Source organism: Brachycentrus maculatus, unplaced genomic scaffold (assembly GCF_059751285.1).
Source record: "Brachycentrus maculatus isolate JH-2025_06_01 unplaced genomic scaffold, ASM5975128v1 h1tg000873l, whole genome shotgun sequence".
NCBI classification, from domain to species: domain Eukaryota; kingdom Metazoa; phylum Arthropoda; class Insecta; order Trichoptera; family Brachycentridae; genus Brachycentrus; species Brachycentrus maculatus.
The window spans coordinates 27,106-53,311 of NW_028281599.1; the positions used below are offsets into that span (position 1 = coordinate 27,106).

Sequence of the window (26,206 nt, forward strand, 5' to 3'; positions counted from 1 at the left end):
CTGGTTAACGCGTCTATGACAGGTCATAAGCCCTGTATTTACATGGGAAGTCTGGGTACATACCCGGACTTCCATGTCCTTCTTTATATATGTTGAGATGTCAAAAAATGTATCACTATTAGTAAAACAAATTTTCAAGCTCTAGAGATTTTGCTTAAACATACATTTTTTATACCAATTATCGTAACTGATCAATTAATGAAAAGCAATCAATGTAATTTTGATTTAATTTTAATAAAAGAAAAAAAAAATAAAAAAAATATGTTTGTCTTAAACATGTAGTTATAATGCAATGAGCATCATATCATGAAAATACATGGTGAAATTGTAAAAGAAAAACACTTGTTTTTTACCACTTGAGTTTATTTTATTATAACGACTAGTTTCGGAAGTTATGCTTCCATCTTCAAGTCTAAATATAAAAAACATATATGTGTCGGGTTGAGGTCCCGTGGTTAGTGTCGCCGAGTCCTGAGTCAGAGTTTCTCGGTTCGAACCCACTCTACCACAATTTGATACCTATTTCTAATAATGAGCCGCTTAGACTCACAGAAATAGTATGAAATTGAAGAATTTTTTGTAAATAATAAAACCACAAATATTTCTTTGGTTAACTGTTTTTTTTTTTTTAAATATCAGTTTATATTTAGACCTAAAGATGGAAGCATAGCTTCCGAAACTAGTCGTTATAATAAAATAAACTCAAGTGGTAAAAAACAAGTATTTTATCTTTTACAATTTCATCATGTCTTACCACAAAGTGAATGCTAAAACAATAAATAAAATACATGGAGTAATAATTTTTTTGTAGTGGAAAAATGCAGAGGACGTATAGTTTATTGTGGATTCGGTCTGTTTCGTGGGTTCTGCACAGTCCTCTCGGAGAAGCGGATTGTGATGTCTTGCACCATCATGTTGGGAGTCAGGAAATCCTCCATGGTCTCCACGTTGGGCCGCGGAAGGCGGTCGAAAGGGAATCCCATGGATCTGCGGTCAGGGTACAGCTTGTCCTTGATCCCGCAATAGCTGGCTGCATCAGCGCATACACCGTCCAATGATTGTTCAACCTGAGAAGGTGAAGTGTGATGAGAATTTTGAAAGATTTGATAAGTTTACATGTTTTATCTGTACGTCTGGCATTGTGACATCCCTTGGCTCTCACTAGTGCGTGTCTAGACACGCACTAGGGACTGATGATCGGACGTTGTACTTGTGATTTATAAATGATTATTTTTACTAAGCGGAGGGCTGATCACCTTTCCTTAATGTGTTAACGATCATGATAACACTGCGTTTATATGATGCAGTGCCCTTTGCACCATTGTTGCATTGTTGAAGATGTTTGATTAAAGGTTACATCACAACATAACCATCCACAAATAAAATCATAAGGGTGTTTTTATTTGTTGTTGTAAGGAACAACCCGCAAAGTCTCTACTTTTAGAGGCTTGTCTGCAGGTAGGATAGTAAGGATAGGAAGGTAAATGTGAGAAATATGTCACAAACTCCCAGACAAAATGAAAATATATTTTATTTTAAATTTATTTTGTGTTTGGCAGGAATCTAACCCGCATTGGCAGTTTCGCAGTCGAGCGTCTACCTAACTACACCACGGCGCCTGTTGGATGGTACATTGCATTGCTGGCTTTTTTTGTGGTGTGGTTAGGATTTTTTGTCAGGTTGTTTTTTCATTATTTGATTTATTCTTTTAGATGGGTGTTGCATTTATTATTTACCTTGCTTACTGTGTAAAAGGTTTATGGATCATTAAGAGGATTTTAGTTTGTTTTATTTTATGTGTTGGGAACAGGAGGGATAATCTAGTTTGGCCAAATCAATGATTTCTCAGCATTTGCTCATTGCTGGGAGAAAACCATGTAAAACTCCTAAGGAAAAGCCGGACTGTCATCAACAGGCCTTCCGTTCCGCTAGAAGAGGGTTAGACATTTTGCGTCAAAATCGGTGTTTAAAAAATTATGTGCAATGCATCGATACAATAGATGTCAAATAATAGTAGTATTTAACAAGTGAAATTATAATAAAAAAAAACTTATTGTTGATGCAAAATGTGGAAGGAAGATAACTAGCATATATAATGGGAAGTGTAAAATTACATCCCATGTTTGTTATGCTTATATTTACATTTTTAATTAATGTTTTACTTAGTAAATACCACTATTTCTTAAAATCTACTGTGACACGTGTTTCGATGCATTCCTCATTATTTTCAAGACCGTATGTATGAAAATGATGCGGAATGCATCGAAACACATGTCACAGTGGATTTTAAGAAAAAGTGGTATTTAATAAGTAAAAAATTAATTAAAAATGGATAGATTTTACCACAAAGTGACTGCCGAATCAATTAATGAACGTATACTTATATTTATAGTATATTTACCCTATCATTGTTGTAGTTAGAGATCATGACGAAGAGGACGCAAGGCATTCCTGTGGCGGTCCCGCGCGGAAGCAGGACATGCTGCGGCCAGCCACAGCCGCAGAAGTTGAAGGAGTCTTCACTCGTTCCTTCTCTCCCGATCTCCAGACTCCGGAACGTTCTCTCCCACGGAATAGTCACGGAGGATTCGTCCGACCGACGAGTGATGGTGCTGTTACCCGGCTGAACTGTTCAAATAAAAAAGATAATAATCTTATGGTTTCTTCTTCATGTTTTTACATAAATATTTATAACTTACATACATATGGATTTAAGTTTTGTACTGACATTTCTTGGTGGAAAAAGAATAAAATAACAATTCGCTCGCTCCTTCATAAATCAAAAAACTTGATTCCTCAGGAGAATGTTTTTAATGTTTGAAAATATAATAAAATGTATTAAAAATAAATATTAAGCCATTTATTGAACTTTTTACTATGCAACAGATCTTTTTAGGTAAAACCTGAAGATTTTTTCTCCATTTGAAAAATGAACTCCATTTGGTTTTGCATTATGTAATGTATGTGATTATTGACAGCCATTTTTGTAAATGCCTTAAATTTTCAACTTACTTGTTGTGAAGAATTTATCCATCTCAATGAACATCAGTCGGTGGTCCCGGAAGCTCCACGGAAGGCCGCGCTCATCATTCTTGGGCGCGATGAATATACGAACTGTTCCCATCTTAGCTGGACCAGAATTGTTCACTTGTATTCTGGAATGGAACCAATTCAAACACATGAGAATAGAAAGTAAAATGAAAATATACAAAACATGTGTTCGACTAATAGCCACTTTGATTGAGGCAAGAGCGGATACTTCCAGAACAAAATCTCAACTTCGAACCTCCGAGATGAAGACTCTCAGATCCATAACCGGAAACACATTGCAAGACCGAGTAAGAAATACCGATATCCGGAGCATGTGTAAGACGGAGGATATCGTGAGGTGGGGACGACAACGGAGGGGATACTGGAATGATCATGTAAACAGAATGTCAGATTGACAGACTTCCTTTGTATCGCCCTTCAAGTAATCCCTGAAGGACGCAGACCCCCAGCCAGACCTCCGAAAAGGTGGAAAGACAGCTGGAAAGACAGTCAACATCCCAAGAGCTACAAGCAGAGGCACAAATAGATCCTTAGGATCTAGAAAAAGAAGAAGTTGAAAGTGGCTTATCATCGAATGTTATATGCCAGGATAGTCAAATAATTGACCAGTGTGTGGTAGAATAAATATCAATATGATGTTGAACAGTAAACACTTCACAGTATATTCCCTAAAACCGTTATCAACCATATGTATGAACTAAAAGAAACATCCATAGTTTGTTTCTATGTCTAATTTATCTAGTTTATTTATATTTTTCATGTCTAACGGATATACGAGTGAGTAAAGAAGTACCTGTATGTGAAGGGAGTGTGCGTCAAGTGAGAGGTTCTAACAAAGACTTCGCCTCCTCTTACGAAGTCCAGACCTCGGGAGAGATCAAGGTCACTCTGCATCCAATATGTCTCCAGCTGGTTGGGTTGTCCGCCTTCGGGAGTCATTTCTATCGATGTCAGGTTTATGTTCGGATTGGAAAGCTAAAAAAACATTACATTACATTTGATAAATAAAATATTTGTAAAAAAAAGTAATATATATCTTACTAAATACCTTTGTTATAAATAACACATTTCAGACAGGAAAGGTAATACTACCCGTTCGGTCGATTGATGCTTAAGGACGGGAAGGGTATTTTTACCTTCCGCGCCGGCATCATTTCAAAGTCAGAAAAGAAGGAATTATATATTTAATGTTTTTATATCAATATTGTGTACCAATTTCATTGTTTAGGTCTTCACTATATGTATATAATTATGAATATGAACAAGTTTAAATATAAACTGTTTACATTTAAACCCGTTATAGGGTTGAAATGGAAGCATCTGTAGATTCATAAAGAAGTCATAACAAAATATGATATACTCAAGTGGTAAAATAACAAGTGTTTTGTTTATAATTTAAGAAAAGTTAGTAATCAAACCAGTCAGAAAATATATTTACCACAGTTGTTGAGTAACGTGGAAGAGTTCCTTTGTATGCTTGGAACATTCTGTCTACGAACGCATGCAGCCTGAAGAAAACGGGATCCCTTAAATCTGTAGCGGGATCTGCCATCACTCCGGGACGTTCCTAAGAAAAGATTAAGGAAATAAGGTCAGTCCTAATAAAATCTGTGGTCTCACAAATTTCATGGCATGTTTTAATACGGAGCTTGAAACAGACGACGTGCAGTTCGTAGCATGTTCACAGATTGACTGCAGGAATTGTGGGGAAATTATTTTAAATATGCTTTAAAAGATCATATATCGGGTAAACTGGCGAAAAACATTAACTCTAAATTCCCTGTTTGAATAATCCCTGTTCTTTCATGCTTTTAGCCTGAATAAAATACCTGCTATTAAACTTAAAGTTGAATTAACTTTTAAAACCACATATATACATGTATATGACATTTCAAACTACTTAGTGTATTTTGCCAGTTTATAGAACGTTGAAAAATTTTATAATATGCACCATTAAGTCAAAATTGCACATTTTTGAGTTAACGTTTTTTGCCTGTATACCCATGTCATGTAACATATATATCCAGAGCTAGGTTAAGGTATATGCAGGCAAACGCTACATACCTTCTTCTACATTTCCAGAAATACTGCATTCAGGTTTATTTATTTCATCATATACATAATTACAAACAACAAATTATAATAATGTGCCCACACTGAGTTTTCCCGAGCCGAGGGCATATTTTACAAAGTATTTAATAATTGTAATGTAAGAAAATTGTTTATGCATACAATATGGCTGAATGATGAGATCTATTGTATTTCAGATCAGCCCAATTCCATTTTCCACTTATGAAAAGCATTTTTATATTTAGTTTCTAATTATGACTTTATAGATAATGAAAGTAGTTTGTACAACTTTACTGCATAATCATCAAAGTTCTTTTGACCAAAAGAGGTATGTATTAGATTTTGTTTGATATGTTTCTGTGTATGTTACCATAATTGTGTTTGCGGGCTTTGCTGTGAGGTGTTTTTTTGTATTATGTGAGAGTTATTATCAAATGTATATGTAAGGATAATTTTAGTATATAGTTATTTGACTTTCATAGGTTGCAATATGAAAAGTATTTAATCAAAGAATTAAGAATACCGGGCAGACTACAAAAAGAGATGGATTGACTGCTGGGAATCGACATCGCAGGAGGCTAATCCCTCTTAAAAACAGACCACAAGTCCTACACCAAGAAGAAGATGAAGAAGAAGAAGATATTTAAGCAGTTTGTGGACTCCATAGACAGTGGATATGGATAAGCATATAGTAAGCAGTACTTAGCAATAAACGAATAGTGAAATATGATTTGATATAGTTTGATCTTACCAAGTATTTGTTCTCAGGATCGTGCACATATCCAATGAACAGATGTCCGAGGTTATGGAAGTTCCCATAGTAGGAAGGATTCATGCTGAGAGTTGAGGCCTCTATTAAGTTACCAAGAACGTCAATGCCCGTTTCTTCAGTCAGAGGTATCAATTCCCCATTGGTCTGAAATTACAGTGAACCCATTATACATTTTTTTTTAAATATTTAATCAGTAAACCTAACCCTAAGCACTGTAGTGCCGCCATAAAGGTTTGGTATACTAAACAAGTTCTGCCACTATGGCACCAAGAAAATAAATCTTTAATTCTCAATACTTTTCATAAATTGGTTTTTAACTTTTCAATATAATGAAACCTGAATCAAACAAGTACAATAAAAAAGTAATAAGTTTCAGAATTTGACTGAGTTGGAGGAATCCAGTGCAAAGGAAAAATCAAGTGCAAAGAAAGAAAGAAAAGAAAGAAAGAAAAAAAATCCTGTGCAATGGGTTCATCTATATTAATAAAAATATAATTACTAAAGGTGTCTCAACTTGAGATAAAACATCTATTGTTTTATATGAAAAAAAATAGAATTTGTTTTTTTTTTAAATTACCTAACTTCCAAGTGACTGAAATCTAGCTACGGCTTATGCAATACCGCTTATCATGACCCTACTCAGACTTCAACTTTTTAAGCTTCATAGCCTATGCCTACTTGTGAGTGGATTTACTCTTTATGTTTAATGTTACTATAATTTCATTTAATTCATGAGTGAAAATTCTAGGCAAAAACACTAGCTCCTGGCATTTGGCCGGCTTATTTGATCGCTTTATACACCTCTGTATCGTTGACCATTCTGCCTATTATTGAACTATATATAAATATTGGATTCATTTTTGGAACTTCTTGTTTTCCTATCTACTATTCCTCCTCTATTTTCTTTACTATGTAGCAGAAATGACCTTCGTTGTCACTTGCATCATCTGTATCCCATCAAATATATTCTGCTCCTTACATTAGTTAAGAGCTCAGGACTAAATAACCAAGTCTTCATATGGTTAATTATGAAGTAAATACTGCATTGATCCAATTTAAAAGAAAGATAAATGTAAAAAAAATTAAATACCCCCATCATGCTGCCGAGATTAATCGCATCGTAAAGCCTCTTGATGGATGTTTCAAATTCATCAAGTGTGGCCACAATCTCATCAACATCCCTCCGTAGATCCTGAATCACCATGTTATCTTGACGGGGAGTCCATCCTCTAAAATATAAGAAAGGACATAGATAATATCTTGTAGAGATCAGGAACTATAGAGTGCATTGCACAAAAGCAATGTTTTGCGTTGTTTGTGCCAATTCTGATGACTGGTTGTGATTAGTAGCCTAGAGGAGAAGAGAGGGAGGGGAAGATCCCCACACAATGACCAATCAAATTAAGATAACTGGAGAAGAGTCATTGATTCAACATGGTCACAACCCTCAGTAATGAGGGAGTAAGACAGAGAAGAGAGTGTCAAGTCACAACAATTTGTATGAAAATTGATGTATAGACTATTGCTGTGACTATCTGTCACATCATCGCATGTTTTCGTTACCTACTTTAGTTTATAATTAATCATAGTGAAGCGACCGTTCTGTAATGTCGCAAAAATGGAAAATTCTTGTTATATTTATGGTTGCTATGTTACAATTCTGAAAATACCAGTTAGACAGCCACATGCATTAGTGAAGTAATCGCTATGTTTGTAACAGTTATAAAATATATGATAAGATGTTATTAAATAATAATATGTTAAGTATGCGTATTTTAATATACCTAAAATATATTATGATCACTCATATAATCATTCTGATAAAAAGGTAGGCCGTTGTTTGTTTTCTGTATCACACATAAATTCAGATTGCAGACTTGTTAGGGTGGTTCACTGGTGACCTGACTTTACTGACTGTAAATTACATGAAGGCAAGGTGATTAGAATTGTTTAATAAATACCTTGAAGCGATAAGAGAATCAAGTTTGGGGAAGTATCCTTCCTTGATTGGTTCCCTGAAGTTTAACGGTTTGACACGGGCCAAGTTATTTGCCAAACGTTCAAAGTTATATCTGAAAAATACACAATATATCATCATCCAAAATAAACATGACATAAAGTACGTATAAATAATTAGAACTGTTAAATGTGTAGAGAGAAGTGGTAGAAGTATATAAGATTTGGAAAAAAAAAACACATTTTTGTGTGGTTGTCAATCATGGGTAGAATTGGTGAATGTTACACGTAAAGCCATCAATTAAACAAGCTTATGACGGTCCTAAGCCTTGTAAATGCCCAGACTTCAATATTCTTCTTCATCGATGTTGAGATGTCAAAAAATAATACGATGACATTGTCCCCGTCATTGGTAGTAAGTGGATCGAAAAAGTCCAAACGATAGTCTGGAAAAAATTAGAAGAGGCCTACACCCAGCAGTGGAGAGACAGCTCAGAAAGAAAAATCTTCTTCCTGGCTACATCCCAGCTTATTGTCTTTATAGACTGCTGGGGTCAGATCTCCTCGTCCTCAGGTTGTAGGTCCTTCTGTCCTAGACAACGTCACCTAGGCCATGCCTTTAAATCATGTTATCTCTCTGCAGCACTCATGAATTTTTATCTGGATAACTTTGGAGGAAGATCCAAGAAAGAAGTATGATGAAAAATAAATGAATTAATCAAAGAAGTTGAATAAAGTACCTGGCTTGGATTTGTTCGTGCATGTAGTAGAAGAGTTCTCCCCTTCTATCCTTGTTCACTACGGCTGGATTGGTTGACATGAAGGGGTATACAAGATGCCAGTGCCAATGGTGAAGGTTGAGACCGATGTCCTCTCTCCAGTAGGCAACGCGGTGCTCTTCATCCAAATCTGAAGCTGTATAGTCTCGAGGAACAACAATCGGTCTCTGCAGAAAAAGAATAACAAACCCTGATTGATTTATTGTCATATAGATAAGAGCAACAGTGCTGCAATCAACAACTCATAATTATTTATACTATCAGACGCTGGATTATTATTTAATTATCCTGGCATAAAACAGTGGGTGATAAACCACTTTCAACTTTTAGTATTAATTTAATGTAGTATACCAACTGAAGTGTAGGACATATCACTGTGTGATACTTACCCTCAGTTCAGGTGGAACCAGATCGGCTTCTTCTCTTGCCCTCTGGAATGCGGAAGAATCGATGAAACGATCCGGGAAGGATTGCACCAGTGTTGGGACAGAGATTCCCTTAGTGTCCATCCTTTGAAACAAATAAATGAATGGTCAAATCATGTCATTAGTTTATTTATATCAAAACTTTTAGTGATATCTCAACATGGATGAGGAAGTTTTTGTTGGGATGGGAATATGTAACAACCTCACACCTGTCATTGGAAGGTTTAATGAATCAATTTGTTTGAAGGAGAACACAAAGCTTTTTAAAGAACATTTTATAATAAAATTCACATTCAGATCAGGGTTAAATATCACTGATGTACAGTAATGATTTTTTTATTTGTTTTACGTGAATTCAAACTATTACCTGTGGATCAGTGCGACGGAGAGACAGAAGTTAAACATGCCTGCATTTATGCGGTCCTTGCAGAAAAGAGCGGTTGACAGAAGATTTTCTTGATCCGAACAATCTATGAATCAATAAAAACACATTTAATATATGAAAGACATAATATTATATTTTGTCAATTGTTTTTAAGATATTGTTCCGTTGTTTTTAATACTTTTAGTCAAGATGATGAACAAGAGTAATAAGAAGGAAAATGCAAAGGTAGATGATGGTAAACTGAACTCCCCATTAACACGGGAGATACAAATAATAAAAAAATGGAAAGGTATACTACGAGTTTACTTTCCTACCATAATATATAATTTAAAAATAAATTTAGGATTTAATAAAAATTTGTTATTGATTTTTGTATCTTAATTCTATTTTTAAAAATCAAATGTAGTAAAAATTATCCACTCTCACTTTGAGACAATACACAAACCCCCTTCCGCATAGTACTGAGTAGTTAGTATATTCGAGGATGTAGGAAATTCCAAATTACTGTTAGGCATAATTAAATGAATTTTTTTAAACATTTATTTGTTAACTATATACGCACATATATATACATATACTGTATCCATTCGTTAAAAAATTATAAACATAATTAACTTTTTTTTTTGCAGAGACCCACCAAGCCACATTGTGTGTCTCGTCGGTGAAGTAAGTCCTGCACTTCAGGTACCAGTCCAGGAGATTTTAAATAAATATTAGAGTGAAATATCATGTACATCTATCCCCTTTTAACCTCCCCGGATTTGAACCTAGGACCTCATGTTAACTATTTGCGCCAACGAGGTGGATATATCGCTCACTCCTTTCAAGAACGTCATAAATCAAAAATCGTCAATTTTCAGTTGTTCATGTTTTCAGAATGCCCAGAAAAGGTACTTTATCCCAGCAAAAGAGGCATATTTTTAACTTAATATTTACCCGCTACAGGACAGAAAGCGTTGTTTTTGCATTTTGAAGAAAAGGTATTGTTTAATTATTTTTTTAAATATACTAAATATTTTTCAAATGAAGAAAAAACCTTCAGGTTTTACCTAAAAAGATCTGTTTGTTGCACAGTAAAAAGTTCAATAAGTGGCTTGATATTTATTTTTAATACATTGTACTTTTGAACTTTAAAAATGTTATCCTGAAAAATCAAGTTTTTTTATTTATAACATTCTTGAAAGGAGTGAGTGATATGCTAACCACAAAACGAAATTAATTTTTTACTGGCCAACGTGAAAACATGGATTTTGAAGTTACCTAGTTGCATTACCCCACAATATAATCATTATAATGTATTATTAATTTGACCACATTGCGATTAGTGCAATATGGTTGTGGTCTCTGAAAAAAAATTACTTCCACATACACTTCCTGTGATATACCACCACAAGAAATTTATTTTAAGAATAATATCGATAATATTTACTCAAACAGTAGGATAAAAATACATCATCAGATAATTATCAGACAATTAAAATACAATACAAAAATAAATTTTGGAAACTAGTATTAAAATTATTAAATATGTTAAATTAATTTAAAAAGTACCGTAGAACACGGTTACTTGAACTTTGATGTGTTACTTGAGTTCAGTACAAAAAAAGTCATTTAAATCTGTATTTGGTCTACAATAATGAACGTATTGTGTCAATAAATGTCACCTGTCAGGGAAACAATGAATCATGTCGATACTTTCATTATTATAGACCAAATACAGATCAAAATATTTTTTTGTACTGGACATCAAAGTTCAAGTAGCCCCGTTTTACGGGATCAATTTTGAAGTAGAAAAACAAACTATTGTAAATATTTCAAATGTTATAATTTACATTGGGTAAAAGTTGTACATTTTATTATTATTATCAGACGCTGGCTTATTCATCCTATGGATGATATATCAGTATCTCTCTCAGCTTAAGACAAAGCATCCATCGTTGTTTATACGAAACAAGATGCAAGTCTAGCATCCTAAAGCTTGGGAACTGCCATTTGGCTTACTTAAGTGATCACTTTTTACACTTGTGTAACATTTACCATCCTGCCCATTATTCAACATCTATATTGCATTCATTTTTGAAAGATGTATGTATACATTGTTTTTGTGTGTTATATGTGGACAGAAAAGATTTCAAATATTATCAAGAAGACTGAATGACAAATATCATCACAAGACCCCATAATTAAACTAAAATTAACACTTTTTTTTTAATCCTCTTTATGTTAAAAATCACAAATCCTAGTTTGAAAAATTGTTTAGTAAAATACCTTCATAAAAAATAACAAAAATGTCTTTATTATTGAAATATTTTTTTATCATTAGAAAATATTATCATTGCATTTCATTGAGAGTTTATTTGTTTCAACTTTTTATTCTTCTTTTAAAACTTACTATCCATCTGTCATTTATCCATATCTAATTGTGTATATGGCACTGTATCGTATTGAAACAGTGCTTTCTTAATTGTCAATTACATGAAGCCAAGGTGATCAGTCTTACGCTTCAGGTTCTAGTCCAGGGTAATATTAAACATATATTGCAGTGAAATATTACTGATATTTATTTTGTCCCACCTGGGAATTGAACTCAGGACTTCCAGCATGGTAACCAATCATGTTGATCATTGTACTACGTAGGTAGACAGGGACAGGGATATTATATATAATTTTTAATTTAATTCATATACTACTTTTGGTCAAAGAACTTTGATTATTACTCAATAAAGCTGTATAACCTGCTTCCATTATCTATTAAGTCATAAAATAATGAAACTTTGTACAAAACAGCTAATAATAATTGGATAATGGAGGTGGGTAGATGTGAAATGGATTATTAACTTGGTAAAAATATATTTTAAAATGTGTCCTCAGCTTGGGAAAACCTAGACAGGGCACATTATTGTAAAACTTGAATTATTAGTACATCAATGATGAAAAACAAATGATTATTTATTGAATGTTTTTCGCAGATATTTTGTGGCACATTTTATAAACTTTATAAAATTAAACAACTTTGTTTAAACCACTTTTTTATTATTATTATTAGTACACTTTAACCAATAAAACTCAACTTTTTTTTGTTATAAAAATAACCTTTTTGGAGTTTTTAAATCATATTTTCATATGGTGTACGGAGTGTGTGGAAGTTTTTGATAAGGAAATGTAATTAACTATGAGTACTTTAATGTTTTTTTTAAGTATTTTAATATTTTAGAATTTAATAAACCGTGATGATGACAAGGTTCTTGTCGAAACCGGTTTGGTTAAAGTGTACTAATAATAAATAAAAAAAGTGGTTAAAACAAAGTTGTTTAATTTTATAAAGTTAATAAATTATTGAATAAAATAACATAAATCTTACTCATTAGAATGTTTATGAGTTCATTGGCACATCTGCTGTGACGAGGATTAAAGACGGTGAACCCCTCATCTCTCCCAACTTGCATAGGTACTGACAAATCAACTTGGGGCACTTCCGTAACTGAAACATGTTCTTCCGTCTCCCCAAAGCGATTGGACAATGTAGTTCCAATCGATTGGTACCGATCGGTCTGGAAAAAAACAAAATTGATTAATAAAAAAAATTCATGTGCCTTAGGGCGATTGTCCACTATCCGGAATTTGACCGTCCGGCAGTCCGGTTTTGAAAAATGAAAGCGACTACGACAGTTTAACGTGATCGAATTTACGCGCAACGTATTCACGCACCGATCAAGAGCACCGATCCGAAAAAATATTGACGAAAGCACAAGCCAATCCAAGCCAACGTGACGTGCCGGACGGTAAAATCCTGTGTAATTCCGTGTAGTGGACAAACGCCCTTAGTGTACAAACAGAGAATTTTTACCTGTAAATCATGAAAAGGAGTCTAAGACAGTGGTTCCTAAAAATGGCTTTGCAGAAAATTCTATGGATAAGCCAAATTTCTCATTAGTAATTAAAACCAAATACAGAAATAAATTGGAATAAGAATCAGATCTTTGAATTATAATAACAAAGGGAATCAAGACATATTTTTCCAAAATTAGTCAACAATTACAATCACATTGTTACCGTTATTTGTTTCATTTAAAATTAATAAATAAAATTAAAATAACGTCAAAAAAATTCACAATTTATATAAATTTATTGTAGATCAGATTTTTCATTTCTTTATGTACTTATATGAAAAAAACTGTAATTTTTATAGTAAAACTAACTGTGATTAACTTTCCATTATTATAAAAATAAATAATGCTAACTGTACCCAGGCACGCATTACTGTGGCTTTGTCTAGTTAAATAGAAAAAAAAGAAATGAGCAAATAAACACGCATTATATTTGTATTAAATGTGTGTCTTAATTTCAAAGCAATCAAAAAGTATCTTAAGGAGAATTCGGATTTTGAACAAACAAAAATTAACATCTCTACTTATTTAGATAGATAAAAAATATGTGAGGTGTGTGCATTCCTAATCAGTATATATATGTACTACAGTACTATTTTGTCGTTTGAAACGCATTAGTTTTTGTAAATAAAATGTTGATAAACGAACACTACGTAAAAAATGACAGACATTTGTACAGGGAAGTGTGTCATTTTGGTGTACCATTGTCATTTATATATGTTTTAAATAGACCCTGCTTAGCGCTGATTCTTTTAGTCTGCCATTTTGCTGGCACAGATTACTTTATAGCATTTATTTAAAAAATCTGCCTTACTCACCAAGTAAGCCTGAGGAACATCGAATACCACATTTTCTTGCCCTTTGATAGTGAACACCGGTTCAGAGGGCCTATCGAAGAGCAGTTGGATGCTCCGGCGAGTATTGGCAGACATTTTTTTCCAATAAACTACCTTTTTTCTTAAGAGGTTCAATAACCAATTGGTGGATCAAGAATGTAATCGATTGCTTAAATAAAGTATATTGACCAAATAACAACATTTCCTCAGAGGAGTTGAGTGCAAAACCACAAGCCAGTAATATTATTGTTTCCAGTAAGGTGGTCAAGAAATATCCTAACAAATATGATTTAAAAAATTATTAATCTCTTGTATATCTCAGATAGGTATATTGTATTATTTGGTTTTGTAATTTGAAAATTATTTCTAAGATTATTTCATTGATTGTCTTTCTCACTTTTTAATTATATTTCAGACTATATTATAGTCTTTATATAATCATAAAATAAAAAAAAACTGATAAAAAATTAGCAAATATAAAAAAAAAACTAATTAGTCTGAGGTCTAGAAGGCCATAAAAATACATGTATTTGAAATATTAGTTGTGTTTCTTATTTTTTTACTGTTTAAAAAAATATATTTAGTGTAATTTTGAATTCAAATTTATTATTTCATTACAATATTTAGTAGAGGGTGAAGCGTATGCAAAAATTAATCATTGAATACTGTGACTTATAATAAATTATATAGTATTTAAAATAACAATAAGAAAATTTATTATAATATTATGTTGTAAACAAGTTACTAAGGCCTACAAAATATAACATGAGATAGGTGACATTTGCAAATAACTATTGTTTGGTGCTCTTCACCTTCAACTACATATTCTCTCTCCGACTTACAAATTGTTACTTGGGCTGAATGAACAGTATGTAGCCTCATTCTACATGAATCCAACAATTATTTTTTATGATTTGTATTGAATGTAATCAACATTATGCATAATTTCTCAGTATAAGTAATATGTATTAATTGTTGGATCGCAGAACTGATCAGCTTCCCTTAATATAATAATTAACGATCAAGTCAGCACCGTATTGATTCAATTACAGAAGAATAATAAGACATCATTATAAAATGGACCAAATGATAGTAATTCAGTTTTACTTTATAATTGATTCATGTTGTTAATATTTATTATTTTAATGTGAACGTTATGTGGTAGGAATCCGTTTGTGGTCAATATTATAATTCTGGTAGAGAGGATGTTGTTATCCATTGATAATTGATTTTTAATATGGGCGAGAGCGGAGTGCAAACAATCTATATTTTAATTTCATGAGTTTCATGTACATGTATTCGATAGTATATTTATCAGGTAAAAGCTCGATAACGAATAGATACGAATTTTGTCACATATTTTAAGATCAGCTCTTTACCCATATAAATATTTGAAAATCGTATATTAAGTGTCTAGGTAGCGACTTTTTAGAAAAAAAAATAAAATACATATTTTTAGACCATCAAAAAAACTAAAAAAAAATAAAAAAATTGTTCAAAAACTCAAAAATAATTTTTAAAAAATAATTCAAAATACAGTACACCGATCCCGGATAGATGTAAAAAAACCTTTTAATCGATTTCCCGGGTAATTAATACCACAAAGGATATAAGAAAATCCGTACCTTTCCGAACCTCCCTTTTGATAAATCACACCGAAAAGGCCGTAATTTTTTTATTATAAATATTATGACGACAAAGAAATAAAAGAAAGGTTAACAAGTTATTGTATTTTACAAATATTTTAAGCCATAAACATGAGAAATAAGTGAAATACTGTTATTCTTTCACTGCGGATAACAAATGTGTTTGGCCCTCAACACGTGTTTCGACATTATAACTATTATTGTGAAATATTTTTGTTTTTATAAAATATTTTTTCAATGACTCAAGTGTCTCAAGCTAATCGGACCCCGGAAAATCGAAAAGGTTTTATATTTACATATTTATTATTAGTATTTATATTTACATATTTATTAACAATATGAGTAGGTACCAATTTGAATAATAAAAAAGGAGTTTGAATTTTCATTTTTAACCTCAAATTAACAATGATATGAATAGTTTAATAATTAACTATTGAAAATTGCAAACTGTACATTACTAATGGTATAAACATAATAAACGGTAATGAAAATCAACCATTTAAAATTTTACACGTCAACTTCTAGATAATGTAAACTTATCTGGCCGTGTATAAATTTACGCATCGCCTTCTGTTGTTTTATTTTAATTTGTAAACGTCAAATAGTGATCAAACAAATAACACGGAAGGGCAGTGACATTCGATTGCCGGTTGCAGTTTATATATCGATAATATCGTTAAAAGTTTTTTTTTGCATAAGCTTACATTATTTATTAAAAATGTTCGTTAAGTACCTGCTACTAATCGGTTTCCTCTATGTATTGCAAGTTTTCGAATGCGCTGCATGTACAGGTTGCATCGAGCTAGATGAATATACGTTTGATAAAGTTATCAGCAAATTTGAGGCATCTCTAGTCAAGTTCGATGTGGCTTTTCCTTACGGAGACGAACACGAAGCGTACGGAAGAATTGCCAAAGATGCCAAGGCTCATGACGATCTACTAATAGCGCAAGTAGGGGTTAAAGACTACGGCGAAAGGGACAATGAAAAACTGGCTAAACGATATAATGTAAAAAAGGAGGATTATCCCGTTACTAAACTGTTCCTACGCGGTAAGAGCGAACCGGTAACACTAACGCAGAAGCCTTTGACAACTGATATTATCCGGAAGTTTCTGAAAGAACATTCCGGAATTCATCTGAGTTTCCCGGGCTGTATTCCGAGTTTAGATAAATTGGCCCTGAATTTTGTAAAAGCCAACGCTGATGATAAGGCTTTACTGCTGAAGAAAACTGAAAATACTGTGGCCAGTTTGAAGAATCAGGTTTGAACTAATTTCTTGTATTATTTGTGCAATATGGTTTGTGTCAGAACTGTTTTGGTTGACTCTTGGCAGTTATGTGTACTCATTTAAGTTATAACTAGTAAACTGTTTAATTTCTTCCACTCCTAATGCAATGGAAAATGCCAGAGATTTCACGAGGCGGGTTTTATTTTTCTCAGTATGGACTGATTTTTCCATATCTTTTCTAGACTAAAATAATAAACCCTTACCGCACCCCAATGGTGCATAGGGCACTGCTTCATATAAACGCAGTGTTATCTCGATCATTTACACATGAAGGAAAGGTGATCAGCCCTCCGCTTCAGGTTCCAGTCCAGGGTAATATTGAATAAATATTACAGTGAAAAAATCACTTATATTTATTTGACCCCCCCTGGGAATCGAACCCGGGAACTCCAGAACGGTAGCCAAGCGTGCTGACCATTACACTACGGAGGTGGAGGTGGTTTCTAGACTAGTCATCTCAAAGATGAGATTAATAGTCAAGTTATTTATTGATTTGGCGTTTAATTTGTAGAACTCCATTTTAGTTTATGTATTAATTAAATCAAACACAGAATTTTTGATTCTACTAAGTCAAGTTAACACTGCGTCAATTTGATGCAGTTCCTCGTGTACCATTCACAACTAAGGACGGGTGTTTTTTACGCCTGCGGAGCAATGGAGACGGGATTCGAATTGTTTACATATATTTTAGACATTAACAAAGAGATTGTTACATAATATACATATAAAAACATTGAATAATTCCTTCTTTTCTGACTTTGAAATGAGGCCGGCGCAGAAGGTAAAAATACCCTTCCCGTCCTTAAACTTCAATCGAGCGAACGGGTAGAAATACCTTTCCCGTCCTTAGTGTTATTTATTACGCTCTGATTATATTTTGCCTCCGCCTCTGTAGTGTAATGGTCGGCACACTCAGCTACCGTTCCGGAGGTCCCGGGTTTCGTTTCCCAGGGGGGGGGTCAAATAAATAAAAGTAATTTTTTCACTCTAATATTTATTTCATCTGTCCGCCTCCGTGGTGTAATGGTCAGCGTGTTTAGCTACCGTTCTGGAGGTCCCGGGTTCGATTCCCAGGGGGGGTGAAAACAAATATTAGTGATTTTACACTGTAATATTTATTTATTATTACCCTGGACTGGTTTCTGAAGCGCAAGAGTGATCACCTTGATCAAGTAATGATCAAGATAAGACTGCGTCAATTTGATGCAGTGCCCTATGCACCATTGGGTGCGGATAAGGGTTATGAGTGATGATGATTTATTTCATATTACCCTGGACTGGTACCTGAAGCGGAGGGCTGATCACCTTTCCTTCATATGTTAACGATCAAGATAACACTGTGTTTATATGATGAAGCGTACTATGCACCGTTGGGGAGCGGATAAGAGTTTGAAGACGATATTTTGCCTTCTTGGTTTATAAGTTTATTTATTTCCAGGATGAAAAAACGGGTAAAATCTATCTCCTAGTCATGAAGAGAATATTGGAAAAGGGGGAAGACTTCCTGGAACACGAGAATGACAGATTGAAGAAGTTGCTAGACGGGAAATTGTCAGAAGACAAAAGAAAGGAAATCCATACCAAAATTAACATACTCAAGAGCTTTGCAGAATTTGAAGAGAAAGATCCAAAGGACGAACTTTAAATCGGATCACAATTCCATTTGTTCCTCCGATAATATGCTGTGGCAAATCATTCCAAACTATGTATTTTAGAGTGAAGTTCTTATTTTAATATTTTTAGTAGTGCAATTATTAGCATAACTGCAAATTTTACCTATGCTAATGTGCAAATGCAAATAGCCGCAAGTTAAAAACAATAGTTTTGAGATAAACGAGTTTATAGTTAACTTAAAATTATGCTTTTTACCAAAACATGTATCAAATTAATACAATTTTGCGGTTATTTGGATTACAAATATCTTGGTAAAGGAAAGAGATAGAGCAAAATCGGTGATCCTATATGATAGAGGCCAGTTATAAGAATGTTTTGAGCCATGTTACGGCTAGTTGCGTTTACACATTAGTGCAGTGTGTTTTATAATTAGTTACATCGTAATAATTTGGTGACCCTATATTTTATTATTTATTTATTTATGTTTTTAACTACTTCACGATTTTCTTGTTCTCAATGTATTTGACATTTAAAAGCAACAAATCAAAATGTATTTTAAACTCTTTATAACGTTGAAGTGGCAATGTCCAACTAGAATGAATTCCTTAGCCAAAAAAAAAACCTACAAATTCATAATGGGCCAATAATAATTGCTGTTTGATCTTTTATCAATTCTGTTTTTTTTTTTAAATATTGTTAAACATATATTTTTTTAATTAACACATTTCGGACGGGTGTTATTTACGCCTGCGGACAGCTGGCGATGGGATTTGATAATTATGTCAATGACTTGGCACGATCAGATCAATCAGAACCTAAAATCTGGTGGTGTCAAAAGTCTGCGTAATCGGAGGGCATGTATGACTAGATGTATGAATGTGAAGGAGGCGAGGAGTGTATGTCAGGTCAGAAGAGTGTGGCGTTTCATCCTTTCTGCCTACCCCTGTAGTAGTAAAGACTTTAACAAAGAGATTGGTACATAATATTCATATAAAAACATAAATATGTAATTCCTTCTTTTCTGACTTTGAAATGAGGCCGATGCGGAAGGTGAAAATACTGTGTCTGTCTTATCATCAATCTAATACCTTTCCCGTCCTTAGTGAGTACATAATTGTGTTAGTTATTATATATACTAGTATTTTGAATTAGTGATTTTAAGTCAATTTTTTTTAAACATCTTTTATTAGTTAAGATTAAAAATTATTTGTGTAAAAAATATGCAGAAATGCAAACTATATATGTAATGCTCCAAAATGTCCACTTTAACCGCAAATAAACAGAGTTTGCGATTGGTACTAGTAGTTTGTGTTTGTATCACATCAAGTATCAGTTCGAACTCCATCTAAATTGAAGTGGATAACATATGCTCGCGGTAGTTGCAAGCTACATGACAGGTTCCTGATGACATTTCACAAAGTAATTGATTTTTTAGATGTTATGTATATACTTTATTAAGTACCGTAATAGAGCCATTCATGCAACAAACAGGCGGTATAAAAATTGTGTGAAAAAATAACATTTACATGTTTATAAATAATAAAAAGTTGATAAAAATACAGTTTTATTTATTATCTGAGTATTGTATAATGTACATAGGAATGTTAATTGAATACATATAATAAATTGTAGATTAAAAACACGGTTTGCAGCCAATGAGACTTTGTTTTGCTATAGTAAAATACGGATCCAAAAATAAATCTAATCATTCATAAATTTCTGAAGAAATAAATACAGCAGGGAGGTGTAAAATAAGTATGTTTGTCGCCTAGGTATGTGTAAACATTATTGTAAAACAAACTTTTCAGTTATTAAGAAATTTAAAAACAAATCTTAAAGCTAAAGTATTTATAAGGATACTTAAAAAAAACTTGGGAAATGAACAAAAAAAATTATGCATAGCACATATTATTTGTTGCCATTGATGATATTATTTACACAGCAACCAAAAATATTTAAAAAAAATCATACATTGGCAGTGAAAATTTCATATTTTATTATGGCAACAAAATGTGTAGTCAGTTTACCCATTTGACTGCTAGGTGTATATAGCAGTGCCCAGCATGCTGCAATGTTTTTAGCAAATACATGTTAATACTGTCGTGATTATCCCGAGAAATGTCTCTGCATGTCCCAATATTGACACCGTCAAAAATGCTTATCAAGCTAGTAAAATGAGTAGCAAAGTTGTGGTGCGGAAATTATGTATGGCTGGCAATGAAAGCACAGAAATTTGAAATGTGCCAGTTAAAATATCTATGTAAGTCATATCAGAAATAAACTAAATAGGGTTACATGTAAAAATAAATCACTTCTCACTATGACTGCAATATGGCGAAGTTTAAAAATATATATTTCTGCCGAGTTAATAAATATATTTTTTTGCGACATTTTAGTAATTATGCAACGTCATTGGACATATTAAAACATTATAAACCATATTTTATGCACATATATTTTATACAAAGAATATATCGTTAAAATTCAACAAGGCACATTGAAGTTTAATTGGACCCATCACATACACATGCGTACAGAGGTAAAATATAGTATGTTTTACATATTCAGCGAAAGGTAATTTTTTGTCTCCTCAAATCTGCTGACATATCCGCCGATATCCTGCTAACGGTGAGTGACTTATTGCAAACTAAAATGAATCGGAGTTCTTTTTTTAAAATACTAATAATAAAAATAATGACTATTAAATATGATGAAGTAAAACAATATATAAATTGTTGGAGACATTCATGGAGTACTTCGGTTGAAAGTTTGACCTATCAACAAAACATCTATATTTTTTTCAAAGTTTTGTACTGACATTTCTTGTTGGAACTGCATTCTATAGAATAAAATGAAACTTTAAACTCGGTTGCTGGTCAAATAAAATTCATCTGGAAAAAACTACATAGTTGTTATTTTATTCTATCTATAATTTTGTTTTCAACGAGATCTTTAATTTTTACTTGGTAAATACAACTATTCAAATGGTGGTATTTACCAAGTAAAACTTAATTGCAAAATGCATAGATATTACCACAAAGTGACTGCCCATTAATTAAGGAAAAGAAGAGCTTAATCCCCTATATCTTACGGTCATCTAGTTATCATAAATTTTTTAGCAAATTATTGCCACTCTGAAAAACATGATAAAAATCAATAAATCAATCAATTTTACCAACATAATGCAACCTAAAAATTTAAACAAACTTCATAGCCCTCCATATGAATCATCACTTTAAAAGGTTTTTTTGTTATCAATAATACTAATAATTACCATTTATTTGACTCTTTTTAATTCCCACTGATATGATGTGAGATGAAAAATATATATTTTTACTCTCAAAATATCAACACACGCGAAACCTATTGTAAAAATTGGGAAAAACTGATGGCACAATGACAAAAATGCGTGACATGACAGGAATTTTTTGACTGCTTTTCATTACGCTAAAAATTAATTGTTAATCGAATTGTAGAAAATACCCATTTGCAACTCTGAATTTTATCATATTAAGTTTTCTGTAACTTTTCATAATATAAGACGAAACATGGATTAATGCGGCGTTATCTTCATCATAGATCACATGGTAACAATTATTTATACAAAGAACATTAAAATTTGAAGTTGACCTATGCGGCATCAAACCTGGGACATATTTGTAGTGTAATATGCTAACCATACACAAATACAAAAGAGGTAATAATACATAGAACAAAAATTTATAATACCATAAAAAAATAGCACTATATCGATGTAAAATACAAAATCTAAAATTAATTGGTTTGAATTAAATTTAAAAATGTATAATGATGCCCTTGTAAAAAAAGCGACTTTTCAATATTAAAAAAAAATGTAAAAATGTATTTTTTTTAAATGGCAACATTTGCATTTTTTTGTTTTATCAATAAAACAATACAATTTTGCCAGCATATCACTTTTAGAGGTACCTTTCCCTAGCTGAGAAATCATGCTTTTTTAAAAAAAAGAATTAATATTGAATGATTTACAATTTGTGTGAAAATATGAGATTTTTTTCGTTATATACTATGATCATTTTCTAATGTAACATTTGATTCTCCGGGGTAACACAATAAAAAATGATATGCTTAAAACACTTACAAATATATATTCATAAAAAAAATAGTCACATTATTTTACATCACAATACATACTGGATAAATGGTAAGAGTCACATACTCTAATTCGCTGTTTCTTCGGTTTTCACAGAAAGTTCGGCGAGCTTTAGAACGACGCCTTCCTCGTTTTTATGATCATCGGCCTGCTTTTCCAGGGTTTTTTCCTTTGTGTCGGGATCTAAGATTTCTTTGGGAGTGTCACTCTTCTTTTCATTTTCGATGTTCTCCTTTTGGGACGATTGCGAGTCTTCACTTTCCACCGAGTCGGATAAATCCTTGGAGGAATTCAGCTCAGAGTCGTTGGATTGGTTTAAATCGCTACCGTTGTATAAACTGCACCTTGTTCGGACAATTTCTTGCGCTTCGGCAAACTTAGTTTTCCATATTGTGGCGTCTAGGGAAAATATATTTATTATGATTGATTCATCTTATACAACTAAATAAGAATTCATCTAGCAGTATGATTTGAAAATACTAGTTACCGGTGTTGCCGCTTCTCTTTTTAAGTCACAAAACAAAAAATTAAAATAGGGCCACAAAAAGGGGTGAATCACATCATTCAAAGACACTTAGTGCCAAGAGTGTAAGCGTAAGAACAATTTACATCATACTTACGATATTTTATTATTTATTATTATCGGACACTGGATTATTCACTCAATGGATGATATATCAATGTATATTTCAACCATCGACACACACTTTAAGAACAGTGTCCGTCGATGGTTGCTTCTCGTTGGAAGGGACAAGGTGTAAAGTGATTTAATCAAAGTCCAGGTGTAATTATTTTATTGTAAAACCTTTATGCTGTAAATTGTTATTGTATCTATTGTATGTGATGTATATAATCTAACAATTAAAAAAATTAAAAATTATATTAACATGCAAGTTTTTCGGCCAACACAGGCCATGCCTAAAGAGCCGTAATACACATAGTAAAAAAAATGTATGAATCTATGAAATAAATAAATATATTATAGGTGTCTTAAGACACAGCATCTATGTATTGTTTTTAAACGAAGGACAACAGAAGTCTGAGCATCCCATGGCTTACAACCTTGCATTTGGCTGGCTTAAGCGTTCACTTTAAATAAGGCAAACATTACACAAGCGTATCAAGTGATCCTTTAAGCCAGCCAAATGCCAGGTCACAGCTCTGAGATGCTCAGACTTGCATCTTCTTTGGTATGAAAATGATAGATGCTGCTTCTCTAGCCAAGACGTCTTTGATACATAATCGTACTTACTTTCAACATTGCCAAATTTGATGGCGAGGAATTCCTGCTTAGCAGTTTCATCTGCGAAATCTCCGTACGTTGTCCAGTTGAAGGCACGATCAGATTCAATGTGAGGGTTGAGTTGCGTGTCAGCGGTGATGTAGTGATTGGCACAGATTTTAAGAGTTTTGTCTCTTCGCATAACGACACGTACAGTGTTCTTCTCCATGTGACGGAGCAGTTTGACATCACCGGTACCACGTTCCTAAAAACACAATTCAAATAAAATATATTTAACTCTTACCACTCGGAAGGCAAGACATTCTGGCCCGTATGATTCTAGTAGGCAGCTCCGTGGGCCACAATGTCTGGCCCGGCGCAGGTATAACTTTAATCATTGATTTCTCTATCACCCAAGTATATTCTACCAAAAAATATTTCAGATAAATTAACTGTATTTATCTGAAATATTTTTTGAAATCTTAATTAACATGGTCATACGAATTGCCAGACAGAGTGTCCCAAAATTAGGGAGCCAAAATATTTATTTTAATGGTAGAAAAACATCACATTTTTTTGATCAGAGTAGCTGATCAGTTATAAGAAAAAATGGTCAGAGTCAAAAGGGTTAATATCTATTAACACACTTCACGGGAAAGGTATTTTCTACCCGTTCAGTCAATTGATGCTTAAGGATGGAAAGGGTATTTTTACCTTCTGCGCAAGCCTCATTTCAAAGGCCAAAAATAAGGAATTATCCAATGTTTTTCTATGAATAATCAAATATAAATCAATCTCTTTGTTTAACTTTGTCTTAACTATATTAACATAATTATTAAATCCCATGGCCAGCGGTCCGCAGGTATAAAAAAATACCCATCCAGCATGTGTTAACCCATTGTTATCGGGTGGTTTTTTCATCAAACCCTGATCGTAATTATACTAAATTATGACAGTCTGCCGCCCAACCCTTAGTATACTAATAACAAGTAACCACAAACCCAATTCCCATCTGTGCAATGTTTTTTAGCGTCTCTTGCGTTCTACTAAAAGTAAGCAAATAGAACCCTTATAAGCGTCTATAATGTAAAAAAATCATAAAAAAATCTTTCATTCTTTCAAAATTTTATTTTTACACAAATAACAAATCGTAATAGTTTTATTTTAATGACCTGATGATGGAATGATTTTCCGAAACCGGTAGTCACGAATAAGTGTTTATAAAAGTGGTATTGCACAAAGTTAACAATGGATGATAAGGATGTTTTATTACCATACCTAATAGTTATCAATGCTTTGAATATACAAAATATGATAAAAATAAAATCTGACATTGAATTATACATTTTAAACGGAATGCCAGATGGGTAAATATTGTGATTACCTTCCATTCACGGTCGGCTTTATCGAAGCGATACAGCCTTGCTCGCAATTTACACAATTCTTCTTCATCCTCTTCGTTCGTAGAAACCGTTACAAGTGGCAACTTGACAATTGGCTCGAACTGAGGATCGTGCTCCGCATCAGTTCCATTGGTCTCGATATTACTCGAAATAGGAATGACTATTTTAAACTGCAAAGAAATTCGCGAATTATTACAACTGCCATAAAAAACATGCTAGGTTATAACAATATAAAACATTCATGAAACGACGCATTTTGACACTTATACAAACAAACGGGGCTCTGATTACTTACGGTTTCCGACATGTTTCGTATAGATCTTCAAAGCGATATTAAGTACAAAATACAATGAACTGACACTCTCTTCGGATCGTTATTTCTGTTTTTACAAAAATATTAACGGGCAGCAAAGGAACAAACAAAACCACTCGTGCGAAATTTAAATTTTGATATTTCCCAAATACGCAGCGACGTCAATCGACATAACGAACTTTTTTGAATCACGGGGTAATTTGTAACATTTTTTTACGGGTACCTACCTACCTACCATAAATATAATAGTTTTGGACAATTTATATTGCGCCTATATATTTGTATACAGATTACCTTATAACTAAAACAATAAAAGTTGACAATATTTTATTTTGCGTTTGGACAATACGTTTAAAACGCATAATAAAAACAAATTATGCCTATGAAACATTTCAAAAATTCTTTGTCCCCCATTCGATCTTAA

The 26,206-nt window shown here is 32.9% G+C and overlaps 3 protein-coding genes across 3 annotated transcripts; 1 reads left to right on the forward strand and 2 right to left on the reverse strand.

Moving 5' to 3' along the window:
• Window positions 1-209: 209 nt before the first annotated feature.
• LOC148299953 (phenoloxidase 2-like) lies at window positions 210-14,308 on the reverse strand. The gene is made up of 13 exons (XM_088275460.1): window positions 14,144-14,308; window positions 12,800-12,989; window positions 9,421-9,523; window positions 9,018-9,138; window positions 8,590-8,795; window positions 7,855-7,965; window positions 6,984-7,122; window positions 5,873-6,037; window positions 4,490-4,618; window positions 3,845-4,026; window positions 3,013-3,155; window positions 2,402-2,628; window positions 210-1,067 (listed from the first exon to the last, which is right to left on the reverse strand). The coding sequence occupies exons 1-13, from the start codon at window positions 14,255-14,257 to the stop codon at window positions 837-839; spliced, it is 2,061 nt and encodes a 686-aa protein (XP_088131586.1). The 5' UTR covers window positions 14,258-14,308; the 3' UTR covers window positions 210-836.
• Window positions 14,309-16,183: 1,875 nt separating this feature from the next.
• On the forward strand, window positions 16,184-20,269 carry LOC148299954 (endoplasmic reticulum resident protein 29-like). The gene is made up of 2 exons (XM_088275453.1): window positions 16,184-17,071; window positions 18,537-20,269. The coding sequence occupies exons 1-2, from the start codon at window positions 16,526-16,528 to the stop codon at window positions 18,741-18,743; spliced, it is 753 nt and encodes a 250-aa protein (XP_088131579.1). The 5' UTR covers window positions 16,184-16,525; the 3' UTR covers window positions 18,744-20,269.
• On the reverse strand, window positions 20,260-25,920 carry LOC148299955 (ran-specific GTPase-activating protein-like). Its single transcript, XM_088275452.1, has 4 exons — window positions 25,765-25,920; window positions 25,451-25,639; window positions 24,097-24,331; window positions 20,260-23,243 (listed from the first exon to the last, which is right to left on the reverse strand). Exons 1-4 carry the CDS (start codon window positions 25,774-25,776, stop codon window positions 22,912-22,914), a joined length of 768 nt encoding a protein of 255 aa, XP_088131578.1. The 5' UTR covers window positions 25,777-25,920; the 3' UTR covers window positions 20,260-22,911.
• Window positions 25,921-26,206: the final 286 nt, after the last annotated feature.